Consider the following 12,543-nt stretch of genomic DNA (forward strand, 5'->3'; position numbering starts at 1 on the left):
ATACGTGGAGACGATACTCGTCACGTGCTCACCCGTTGTTGGTTTGGGGAAATCAGACCCTTTCAATAGGATCCGTTGCCCCGTCTCATCTTCATGGAACAAAAAAGTCTGGAGAAAAAAGACCAGACGTGTGCCTCCATTGAAACTAAGCAAAAAACTGGTTTCTGCCCGCAGTTAGGGCGAGGGTGTATACGGCGGGGGAGGAGCTAACCTTGTGTTTGCCTAGTGCCAGCCTCCAGATGGCGGTAGCATACACCCACAGTACCTGTGTCCCCCAATGAGACGAAGGAGAAAACGCGGCAAAAACGCTTAAAATCCACAAGCCCTTTATCTAGCAGAGTACGTTTGCAAAAATGTTACAAATCAGTTAGTGATCCGGATTTTGGCTGTCTTTTTGTTTTAGACATATTTGTTTCAATATGGTAAATAATTAACTAGATAATTCATATATCGGTAGTTTACAAACAGACTTTTTTATATCATTTATTATCTTTTGAAACAAACAAATAAGATCTAATATCTGTCCTTTATTTAAAAAAAAAAAATGCTGCATTTGTAGAAAAAAAATCCACCAAATGTTAGGAAACATACAGAAACAAAAGGTAAAGAGCTATATGGAACCACTTCCATTCTTTTCCTATTGAAAGGCATTTTGGTTCATACCATGTAAAATTGATAAGGCACACGCAGTTTCTACAGAATAGGTAAATTAATTTAAATTAAAAAAAAAACAACAACTTTACAATTCCAGTGTTAATTTTTCATGTCCCCCTGAGGTGCCATGGTCATGATAGTGTCAATAAAGAAATTATCAGAGTTTGCATAAAATAGAATAATGTAATGAAATAAAAGCTTGTGAGAAACAAATTTACTTTAACGCTACCAGAAAAATCTACAATATTCCAATAAAAAGTTTTGATTATAGTATGTGCATATCCGGATATATTGTCAATTACCCTAAGGTATCTGTTTATCAGTACCATGTTTCAGAGCAGCACATTCCTCGTGTAAGTAAGAGATAACTATTAAGAACCAGTTTGTCCAGCATTCTGAATTGTTGCAAATAGTTCTATTACTATAAAGACGCACAGATAATCTCTTCATGAGGGTAACGATTACAGGTATATATATTTTTCTATTAATTCTATTACATCCTATGCAAGGTGCTATGACAGGAAAAAAAAGCAGAATCCAAGTATAGGGTAATTAATTCTAAATAATAAGATTCATTGTAAGAACATACATAAAAAATACATTTATTGACATAAAAGCAAAGCAAAGTTAAGGTTTGTATAGAGAAGAAAGGCCTCTTATAAATTGTGCTCTGAATGACACAACCTGCGGGGCTGGTGAATACTCTTAGGTTTTGACAAGCAGGTCTGTCAATACTGTCACTTTTAATTTAGTGTCTACTAATAATTCAGTGCAGATCTTTGGAGATGAAAGAATTTCCATGATGAAAAAGTTGCCACAAATATAATAGTCTCCTGTAAGTTTGCTTCCACATGATATTGCGGATCACGTGATACTGATGTGTTCATTTCACATGTTTAAAGTTAAAAAAACCCAAAAAAAACACTAAAATAAAATCCAGGGGATCAGAAAAACATCCTGAATGTATTTTTCCATTTGGGAACCAGGCTTCACCCATGTATCCTTTGCAGTATAGTAAACACTATATGTAGTATACGGGAACCCAGGTTACAGTGCAGAGTGCATAGCACCATAAAGCATTCAGTGCCGTAAGAAACCGTCCTTCCAGTCCGCGGTGGGCTTGGTTATAGCACACATATTTCCCAGAGCTGGCTAAGCTTTCCCTCTGTAACAGGATTCAGAACAATATGCTGCTGATCATATTGATTGCCCCCTACAAGAAAAAAAAAAATCACGTAAATATTAGACAAGTCTTACACCAAAGGTCCCCAACCTGTCATAGCTCTAAAGCAAAATTCTAAATAAAATAATTAGAAAAAAGCTGGGCCTAAGTTATTAATACTGCCATGATGTCCATCGTGTTCTTGGTGCACATGTAGGAAGTCTGAGAGCCAAACCACTGGTTGGAGACAATAGGGCAGTGTTCCTCAATCTTTCACCTTTATGTCACTAAATTTAATCTCCCTAGTGTACCCCTTTAGCTTACCCTTGATGTCTAGAACAAAGTTGGGCTTCGAACGACAATAGATCCTGCCATCTGGGCTGATCGTCCATAGCATGCTTGCTCCTGTCTGTTGAAGGCTTAGGCCAAGCTTGCTTCCAGTAGTAATTACAGTCCCAGCACTCGCCAGGGTGCAGTCTTCAGCAATCTATGGGTTAAAACAAAAATGTGATCAACAATTTGCACTGCTTTTGTCTGACAAGGAAATATGCAGAGCTAATTTGAAGTTGACAAGCAACAAGGAAAGTTTTACAGCTGTATCCACAATTACTTTTTCACAAGTTTTCCAGGGACTCTAGTTTCTCACAATACAACTTCAAACAATTATCACAACATGGTAAAAATAAAAAATAGAAGCAATTCACATCACAACCACTGGATGGCAACACATAGCAAAGAACATTTCCCAAAATATTTGTAAAAGCCAGTCATCTTCAACCACTCATCTAAAGAGAGAAAATGTACGGAAAGACATCTGTCCTTCCTGGTAGGGAAAGAATGGGAGGAGGATACTGCAAGTGGTATCAGGAAGGAAAATCACACACTGTTACTGACACCTCTCCTCTGGTAAAGCCTCCTTTTGTCAATGTTTTACCACTTGGATTGTCAAATTTGGGAGGGTCTTTTTTCTCTTATTTAAGGAGAAAATTAGATGTGAATATTGTCACTTTTTTATCACACCATTTGTTTCTAAGCTAAAATGTTTACTGGCATCTGGATCAGTGACATTACTGATAAATGTGTGAAGATTCCTGCATGTATGTACTCTGTACATCTGGAGTTATCTTAAGGAGGAGTTCTGCGTCTCAGGCTCAGCTGAATATTTGCATTTTTTTTTTTTTTTTTTTACAAAATATTAAGCACAGTTGCATGAAGTGCTGGGTAGAATTTCACAAAAATACAATGGTAGAAAGGTGTAATATGATTTTTCTTTTTTTTTATAATTCAGGTTTTATTTGTATCTGTCCAAGGTGTTAAAAAGTGTTCTATCACTGAAATGGTTAGGCCGCGTTCACATATTCACTATTCGGTCAGTATTTTACCCCAGTATTTGTAAGCCAAAACCAGGAGTGGGTGATAAATACAGAAGTGGTGACGTGTTTCTATTATACTTTTCCTCTGATTTTGGCATAACATAAATCAGCTTTAAAAGATGCTTATGATGTCAAGACCCCCACATATATTACATGTTGTCTCAATCTGCCTATTATCTAATGATCATGGGGGCTTCCTAATTTCAGGAGACAAAAGGTTTGGGCAAAATTAATTTTAACATCAATCCTTTTATACCAGAGGGAGGGAGATAAGTTGCTGCCATAGGTAGCTCCATAGAAAACACAAGTACACTAATTTCCACTTTTGGTTGCTAGGAACAGCTATTTGGATGTCAGTTTTCAATGTATTGACCTTTGTACAACAGGGCATGTTGAAATTCTACACTCCTGACAATTTTCCCAAACAGACTGAACGAACGCTGACCAAACATCTCCAGCATATATATGTTTAATCCATTTTATTGAATTTATTTTTCATTAACGAAAGACAAGCATTGATCGGAAACATAGGACCAAAGACAAAGTCAGCTGTTTATGACAAACATGGCAAAAGTGTATGGCCACTTAAGGGTTATTTTCAGAATTGCAAGCTCCTCAAAATCTATAAATTAGGTGATAGCTTACTGCTCCTGAGAACAGGAATCCCTAATCATGCATAATACAGGACTCCATAGTTTTAGATAGTCCCATACACAATGCATATAGCAGTGGTCGAGAATGCGACAAAGGAAATCTGTCAGCAGGATTGTGCACAGTAATGTACAGATTGCCGATAGCGGCTACTGAGCAGGCACCGCCATCTTGGAGGAGGAATGTTTTTTTGTTCTCCAGCAAGATGGTGCCGACGGCGCCTGCACAATAGCAGCTATCAGATCACCGATAGCTGCTACTGCGCAGGAGGAGCAATTTTCAAACTGTTTCTTTTTTTTTTTTTTTAAGGTAATACAGGATTACATAAATTGTATATAATTCATTACATATGCAATCAGGCTGCAGCGCAGATGCAGGTGCCTGACCGCAGTTTTTTTTCCCCCCAAGATAAGTATAATATTGATTATGTAAACCGGGGGGGGTGGGCAGGTCAGTGAGGGATCAATGACCTGTCAGAAGCCATACAGATGAATACCTTATCAGTGCACCACTTAAAAACCCCTCACAGGCCGCCCGGAGCACGAGGATATCATTAACTCAAAACTGAAAATAAAGATTAAACAACAACCACAAGACGGATTTTATTAACCAAGGTATCATTTTAATCAGTATAACAGCGCCGACCTGACACTGTCTGCAATTTACTGTGCACAATCCTGCAGACAGGTTCCCTTTAAGACACTCATTATGGGAGGATTTGAAATTCTGGAAATAACTCTTTAATTCAAACTTTTGCATATGCAAATTTATACAGCTGAGTGATGCAAGAGACAGGCTTTGCTACTGACAATATGAAAATGAATGTGCCAATAAATTACCTCCTTTACTTCTAAATACAACAGCTGTTCAGATTAAATGCATACAAAGTTTGCTAACCTAGAATGCACATTTTCAATCTGACATTTCAGCCTTTAAGTATTCCAGGCAATTAACATTATTTGCATTTTAACTACATATCTGTGCTGCCATATCGATGAGTCAAGTGGATTACAAAATTGAGTAAATTATTTTGCAGACACAGTCAACAGGAAACCACAGCAGTCCAGAAAAAAATGGTGGTGTTGAGCCGCAATTTTGCAACGAGCTACCCTTCTGTTTGTTACAACTTTAGGGATAAGATATGGCAGTCTCTGCAATACTACTATTTAATGCACAATGGGTCAGTAACACAATCATAAATAATTGCCAGTAAAACGTGACCTAATAATAATGATACAGAAAGAAAACTTACACGGCATCTAAAGACTCCTTTGTGATAGACCCAAATCTGATCATCAGATCCTGTGTCCTCCATGACTTGTATCCTCAGAAGCTTGATATCATTCAGGCTTCCATTAGTTGACATAAACATTTCATTGGATTTATTCTGAAGCTTGAAGTACAGCCGTTTCTACAAAATAATATATGTATATTAAAAAAATACTAGATTTTTCCTTGCTGTATTATACTAACATGATGAGATAAACATTTTATATAATTGATTTCACTTGCTGATTTTACATCCCAAGTAGCAAGTAGATATATATATTATATATATTTTAGGGCAGTGGTATCCACGCTGTGCAGTGATGAGGCAGTGACCCTGCAAAGTTCAAAGCATAAACGAGTGTTTAACCCCTTCACCCCCAAGGGTGGTTTGCACGTTCATGACCGGGCCAATTTTTACAATTCTGACCACTGTACATTTATGAGGTCATAACTCTGGAACACTTCTATGGATCCCGGTGATTCTGACACTGCTTTCTCGTGACATATTGTACTTCATGTTAGTGGTAAAATTTCATTCAAATAACTTGCGTTTGTGAGAAAAACGGAAATTTGGCGAAAATTTCGCAATTTTCCAAATTTGAATTTTTATGCCCTTAAATCACAGAGACACGGCACACAAAAAACTTGATAATTAACATTTCCCACATGTTTACTTTACATCAGCACAATTTTGGAACCAAAATTTTTGTTAGGAAGTTATAAGGGTTAAAAGTTGACCATTTTTACAACACCATTTTATTTTTACGGACCACATCACATTTGAAGCCACTTTGCGGAGTCTATATGATAGAAAATACCCAAAAGTGACACCATTCTAAAAACTGCACCCCTTAAGGTGCTCAAAACCACATTCAAGAAATTTATTAACCCTTTAGGTGCGTCACAGGAATTTTTTTGAATATTTAAAAAAAAAAATGAACATCTAACTTTTTTTCACAAAAAAAATACTTCAGGTTCAATTTTTTTTTATTTTACCAAGGGTAACAGGAGAAATTGGACTGCAAAGGTTATTGTGCAATTTGTCCTGAGTACGCTGATACCTGATATGTGGGGGGGGGAACGACTGTTTCGGCGCATGGCAGAGCTCAGAATGGAAGGAGCGCCGCTTGACTATTTCAATGCAAAATTGGCTGGAATTCAGATCGGACGCCATGTCACGTTTGGAGAGTCCCTGATGTACCTAAACAGTGGAAACCCACTACAAGTGACCCCATTTTGGAAACTAGACCCCCCAAGGAACTTATCTAGATATGTGGTGAGAACTTTGAACCCACAAGGGCTTTACAGAAGTTTATAACGTACAGTGGTACAATTAAAAAATCATTTTTTCCACAAAAATTATCTTTTCACCCAAATTTTTATTTTCCCAAGGGTAACAGGACCCTAAAAGTTATTGTGCAATTTGTCCTGAGTACGCCGATACCCCACATGTGGGGGTAAACCACTATTTGGGCGCATGGCAGAGCTCGGAAGGGAAGCAGCGCCATTTGACGTTTTTGGCTGGAATTGAGATCGGACACCATGTCGCGATTGGAAAACCCCTGATGTACCAAAACAGTGGAAACCCCCCACAAATGACATTTTGGAAAATAGACCCCCTAAGGAACTTATCTAGATGTGTGGTGAGAACTTTGAACCCCCAAGGGCTTCACAGAAGTTTATAATGCCAGGGCATGAAAATAAAAAATTTGTATTTTTTCCACAAAAATGATCTTTTAGTCACCCCCCAGTGCTTCACAGAAGTTTATAACGCCCGGGTGTGAAAATAAAAAATTCTTATTTTTTCCACAAACATGATCTTTTTTTTTATTTTCCCAAGGGTACCAGGAGAAATTGGACCCCAAAAGTTGTTGTCCAATTTGTCCTGAGTATGCTGATACCCCATATGTGGGAGAAAACTACTGTATGGGCACACGTCGGGGCTCGGAAGGGAAGTAGTGACGTTTTGGAATGCAGACTTTGATGGAATGGTCTGCGGGTGTCATGTTGCCTTTGGAGAGCCCCTAATGTACCTAAACAGTGGAAACCCCCCACAAATGACCCCATTTTGAAAACTAGACCCCCTAAGGAACTTATCTAGATGTGAGGTGTGCACTTTTAACCCCCAAGGGCTTCACAGAAGTTTATAATGCCAGGGCATGAAAATAAAAAAATCGTATTTTTTCCACAAACATGATCAATTAGTCCCCAATTTTTTTATTTTCCCAAGGGTAACAGGAGAAATTGGACCCCAAAAGTTGTTGTCCAATTTGTCATGAGTACGCCGACACCCCATATGTGGGAGAAAACTACTGTATGGACACACGTCGGGGCTCGGAAGGGAAGTAGTGACGTTTTGGAATGCAGACTTTGATGGAATGGTCTGCGGGTGTCATGTGCGTTTGGAGAGCCCCTGATGTACCTAAACTATTGAAACTCCCCACAAGTGACCCCATTTTGGACACTAGACCCCCCACGGGAACTTATCTAGATGTGTGGTGAGCACTTTGAACCCCCAAGTGCTTCACAGAAGTTTATAACGCTCGGACGTGAAAATAAAAAAATCATTTTTTTCCTCAAAAATTATATTTTTGCCCCCAATTTTTTATTTTCCTAAGGGTAACAGGAGAAATTGGACCCCAAAAATTGTTTTGCAATTTGTCCTGAGTAGGCTGATACCCTACATGTGGGGGTAAAACACTGTTTGGGCGCATGGCAGAGCTTGGAAGGGAAGGAGCACCATTTGACTTTTTCAACTCAAAATTAGCTGCAATTGAGATCAGACGCCATGTTGCATTTGGAGAGCCCCTGATGTGCCCAAACAGTGGAAACCCCCCAATTCTAACTCCAACCCGAACCCCAACACACCCCTACCCCTAATCTCAGCCCTAGCCCTAACGGAAAAATGGAAATAAATACTTTTTTTATTTTATTTTTTTTCCCTAACTAAGGGGGTGATAACGGGGGGGGTTGATTTACTATTTATGGCGGTTTTTATGTTTGGCAGCTGTCGCACGCTAAAAGACACTTTTATTGTAAAAATAGTTTTTGCATCACCACATATTGAGAGCTATAATTTTTCTGTATTTTGACCCACCGAGTCATGTGAGGTCTTATTTTTTGCGGGACGAGTTGACGTTTTTATTGGTACCATATTCGGGCACGTTACATTTTTTGATCGCTTTTTATTCCGATTTTTGGGACGCAGAATGAACAAAAACCAGCGTTTCATGAATTTCTTTTGGGGGTGTGCGTTTACACCGTTCCGCGTGCGGTAAAATTGATAAAGCGGTTTTATTCTTCGGGTCAGTACGGTTACAGCGATACCTCATTTAGGTCTTTTTTTATGTTTTGTCAGTTTTTTGCAATGAAAACTATTTTGTATAAAAAATTATTTTTGCATCGCTTTATTCTGCGAGCTATAACTTTTTAATTTTTTCGCTGATGATGATGTATGGCAGCTCGTTTTTTGTGGGACAAGATGACATGTTCAGCGGTACCATGGATATTTATATGCGTCTTTTTGATCGCGCGTTATTACACTTTTTGTTTGGCGGTATGATAATAAATCATTATTTTTTGCTTCGTTTTTTATTTTTATTTTTTAAGGGGTTCGCTAAAGGGGTTAACTAATAGGACAGTTTTATAGGGCAGGTCGTTACGGACGCGGCGATACCTAATATATGTACTTTTATTGTTTTTTTTTTTTTTTAAAAATGGATTTATTGGGGGAATATTTTTTTTTTTTTCTAATTTATTTGGCGATTTTTTTAAAGTTATTTTAACACTTTTTTTATTTTTTTTTTTTTAACTTTATTACATAGTCCCAGGTGGAACATCACTGGTCACATCACAGATCACTGTGACAGATCAGCGATCTGTCACAGGCAGTGCAGAAGGCTTCTTCATGCCTGCGCTTTGCAGGCACTGAGGAAGCCAGCTTCCTGCAGGCCCCCGAAGGCCCCCGTCGCCATCTTGGATTCGGGGGCCTGCAGGAAAGGAGCCCCCCGCAGCAGCGCTGCACATTGCGCTGCCGTGGGGGGCTCAGTGAAGCATGGAGGGAGCCCCCTCCCAGCCAATGCTTTCCTTTAACCCCCGGTACACCGCGATCATGTTTGATCGCGGTGTGCAAGGGGTTAACGTGTCGGGGCGGTCCGTGACCGCCCCTGACACATTGTGCCAGGTGTCAGCTGTGATAATCAGCTGACACCCGGCCGCGATCAGCGGCGCTCACCACGTGAGCGCCGCTGATCGCGGTAGACGTACTATCCCGTCCATGGGCATAGGGGCCCGGGTCCCATGGACGGGATAGTACGGATGTCAGGAAGGGGTTAATGTCCAAACTCTCACAGTGCACAGCAAACAGTATCCTCCGGATCACAGCCGGGAAACACGACAGTCCATAAGTGCTTTCGGTTGCCGAAGGCGATTGCACCATCGTATCACACTGCGAGGTGTCATGAGTTCACTCTGTTGGGCTCTGTGTTTACTCACACAGGCTGAGCTTTTGCAGAGCCATATGCTCTGCTTGCTGCAAACTCCACACTGACACACCCTACCCCCTGCTGCAGGGGTTTTTACAAAGGAAGCTGTGGCCACCGGTCACATGGAAAACCCGGGGCCGGGAAGTAAACGGACTGCCCCGCTGCCATCCTGTAGTCAGTTTCAAAAATAAAAGCCCAGAAGAGGTTTTCATAAATCTGTCTTGGACACATAGCATACCCAAGACCAATACTCACTTTTATTTTGCATTACAACCACAGCTATGCCTGTGACTGCAATGCACTCCCACGACCTCCATATGCTTCTTTGCACATCCTGGGGGACACATAGCGACCCTCGCATATAACACCGGTCACTGCCTCACAAAATTATATTATATGTGTGTGTGTGTCTTATACGATACGATACACTTTATTGATCCCGGGAGAAATTGTGGTATTACAGCAGCGTTACAAACAGCATTCCAAACATTCCAAACAGCATTACATAAAGTAATTCCTAGAAACAGATCTTTCACATGACTAACCACATTACATAACAAACAAATTTGTGTAAGTGCAGGTACTTAAATCTCTGATCATTGCCATTAGTGCACCAGCCATAGGTCATTGTCGCCTTACACCCTTAGGAAATTGTTATATATCCCAATAGTAGTAGGCACAAACGATTTTCTGAATTTCTACTTCTTGTACCTAAGTAGGATTAGACAGCTGCTGAATGTGCTTCTCTGCTTCAAGAACAGCCCGTATAGTGGGTGTGTATTATTGTTCATTATAGCCCTACACTTCTTCTGAATCCTATCTTCCACTACCTCCTCAAAAGAGTCAAAATGGAGGCCAACAACCGCGCTTGCCTTCTTGATAAGTTTGTTGAGCTTATTAGAGTCAGCTACTCGCACACTACTGCCCCAGCAAATAATAGCAAAAAAGATGGTGCTTGCCACAACGGACTGGTAAAACATTTTGAGCATTTTACTGCACAAATTGAACGACCTGAGCGTCCGTAGAAAGTACAGTCTGCTCATTCCCTTCTTGTAAATCTTCTCCGTATGACACCTCCAATCGAATTTGCTGTCAAGGTGGACCCCCAAATATTTGTAGTTTTCAACCATCTCCACCTCCTGACCAGCAATCGTGATTGGTAAGTGATCATCCTTTTTCCTTCTATAACTCACCACCATCTCACAAAGTCAGAAACTTCCCTTCTATATTCCTCCTCCCCCCCCCCCGATCCCCCACAATTCCCCCTAAAATCGCTGAGAATTTTTGGAGGTGACAGATCTGATTTATACTGGAAGTCAGCTGTATACAATGATCCCCCACAATTCCCCCTACAATCGCTGAGAATTTTTGGAGGTGACAGATCTGATTTATACTGGAAGTCAGCTGTATACAATGTGAAGAGGAAGGGCGACAGCACTGTACCCTGAGGGGCTCCAACACTGCTCCGTACACTCCAGATAGCACCTCCCCCATCCTTACAAACTGCGGCCTGTCCGTCAGGTAGTCGCTTATCCATTTCACCATCCCCTCATCTACCGCCATATCAGTCAACTTATTTCGCAGTAAGGGCGGCTCTAAGGTATTAATAATAATAATAATAATAATCTTTATTTTTATATAGCGCTAACATATTCCGCAGTGCTTTACAGTTTGCACACATTTTTCATCACTGTCCCCGATGGGGCTCACAATCTAAATTCCCTTTCAGTATGTCTTTGGAGTGTGGGAGGAAACCGGAGTACCCGGAGGAAACCCACGCAAACACGGGGAGAACATACAAACTCCTTGCAAAAGTTGTCCTTGGTGGGATTCGAACCCAGGACCCCAGCGCTGCAAGGCTGCAGCGCTAACCACTGAGCCACCGTGCTGCCCGTATTGAAGGTATTGTAAGGTAATTGAAGGTAAGGAAGGTATTGAAGGTAAGGTATTGAAAGCACTTGAGAAGTCAAAGAACATGGCTCACACTGCAGTTCCCTCATTGTCCAAGAATGAATGTACTGTATGTAGCAGAGACAATGCCGCATCATCCACCCCCAATCGCTGCTGGTACGCAAACTGTAAGGGGTCAGTGTAGGCCCTCACCCTCGGGCACAAGTAGACAAGTACTATTCTCTCCAATGACTTCATAGCATGCGATGTTAAGGCCACTGGACGATAGTCATGTAGGGAAGTCGGAAAAGTGATCTTGGGAACCTGCACCAGGCAGGTAATCTTCCACAGCATATGTACTCTCTGTAATTGTAGGCTCCTGTTAAACAGGAGTTGGAAGACAGTACACAGTTGTTTTGCACACGCTCTTAGGACAAGTGGACTGAGGCCATCAGACCCAGCTGCTTTGCCAATGACTAGTTTACTAAACTGTTTCCTCACATCGCTTGGGGAGACAGAGAAAAATAGTTTATCCCCCAATGTCAATGCTGCAGATCGTTCCCCTGCTCCATCCCCCATTCCTGATGATGCTGCGCATGTGTAGGTGAATATGTTGAAAAACTCATTCATTTCATTAGCCATGTGCAGACCCAGTTTCCCACGCTCCGGCCTTGCCTTAAACCCAGTTAACTGCTTCACGCCCGACCACACCTCCATGGAATTGTTGTGTGACAATTTATTTTCTAGTTTAATTCGGAACGCCTCACAGGCATTCTTACTTTTCCCTTTGTATCAATTTCAGTTTCTTTGTATCTTTCATTTTAAATGCCATTTTTTTCTTGTTTAGTAAGTATTTCAATTCTTTTGTAATACAAGGCTTGTTATTTGCATAACATCAAATCTTTCTTCCTGGTACTATAGTATCAGTACAAAAATTTATATAATCAGTTACTCTCCTGACAATATCATTTAGATCATCATGCTCTCCCCTGTAGCATATCACCTCCCAGTCTATGAGGTTAAAGCAGTCTTGCAGGGCCTCCTCAGCTGCTGGGGACCA

General features: G+C 40.7%; 1 protein-coding gene across 2 annotated transcripts in view; it reads right to left on the bottom strand.

Annotated features, from left to right (window-relative positions):
• Positions 1 to 507: 507 nt before the first annotated feature.
• CRYBG1 (crystallin beta-gamma domain containing 1) overlaps positions 508 to 12,543 on the bottom strand; it is a 429,535-nt gene continuing 417,499 nt past the window's right edge. For both annotated transcript variants that reach the window (XM_073576084.1, XM_073576085.1), the window contains 3 exons: positions 5,093 to 5,251; positions 2,141 to 2,303; positions 508 to 1,867 (listed from right to left, as the gene is read on the bottom strand). In XM_073576084.1, coding sequence (XP_073432185.1) covers positions 1,779 to 1,867; positions 2,141 to 2,303; positions 5,093 to 5,251 — 411 coding nt within the window. In that variant the 3' untranslated portion in view covers positions 508 to 1,778. The remainder of the gene's footprint in view (positions 1,868 to 2,140; positions 2,304 to 5,092; positions 5,252 to 12,543) is intronic.

The sequence above is a fragment of the Dendrobates tinctorius genome, unplaced genomic scaffold (genome assembly GCF_039654945.1).
Source record: "Dendrobates tinctorius isolate UK_male_01 unplaced genomic scaffold, ASM3965494v1 ptg000046l, whole genome shotgun sequence".
Classification (NCBI taxonomy): Eukaryota; Metazoa; Chordata; class Amphibia; order Anura; family Dendrobatidae; genus Dendrobates; species Dendrobates tinctorius.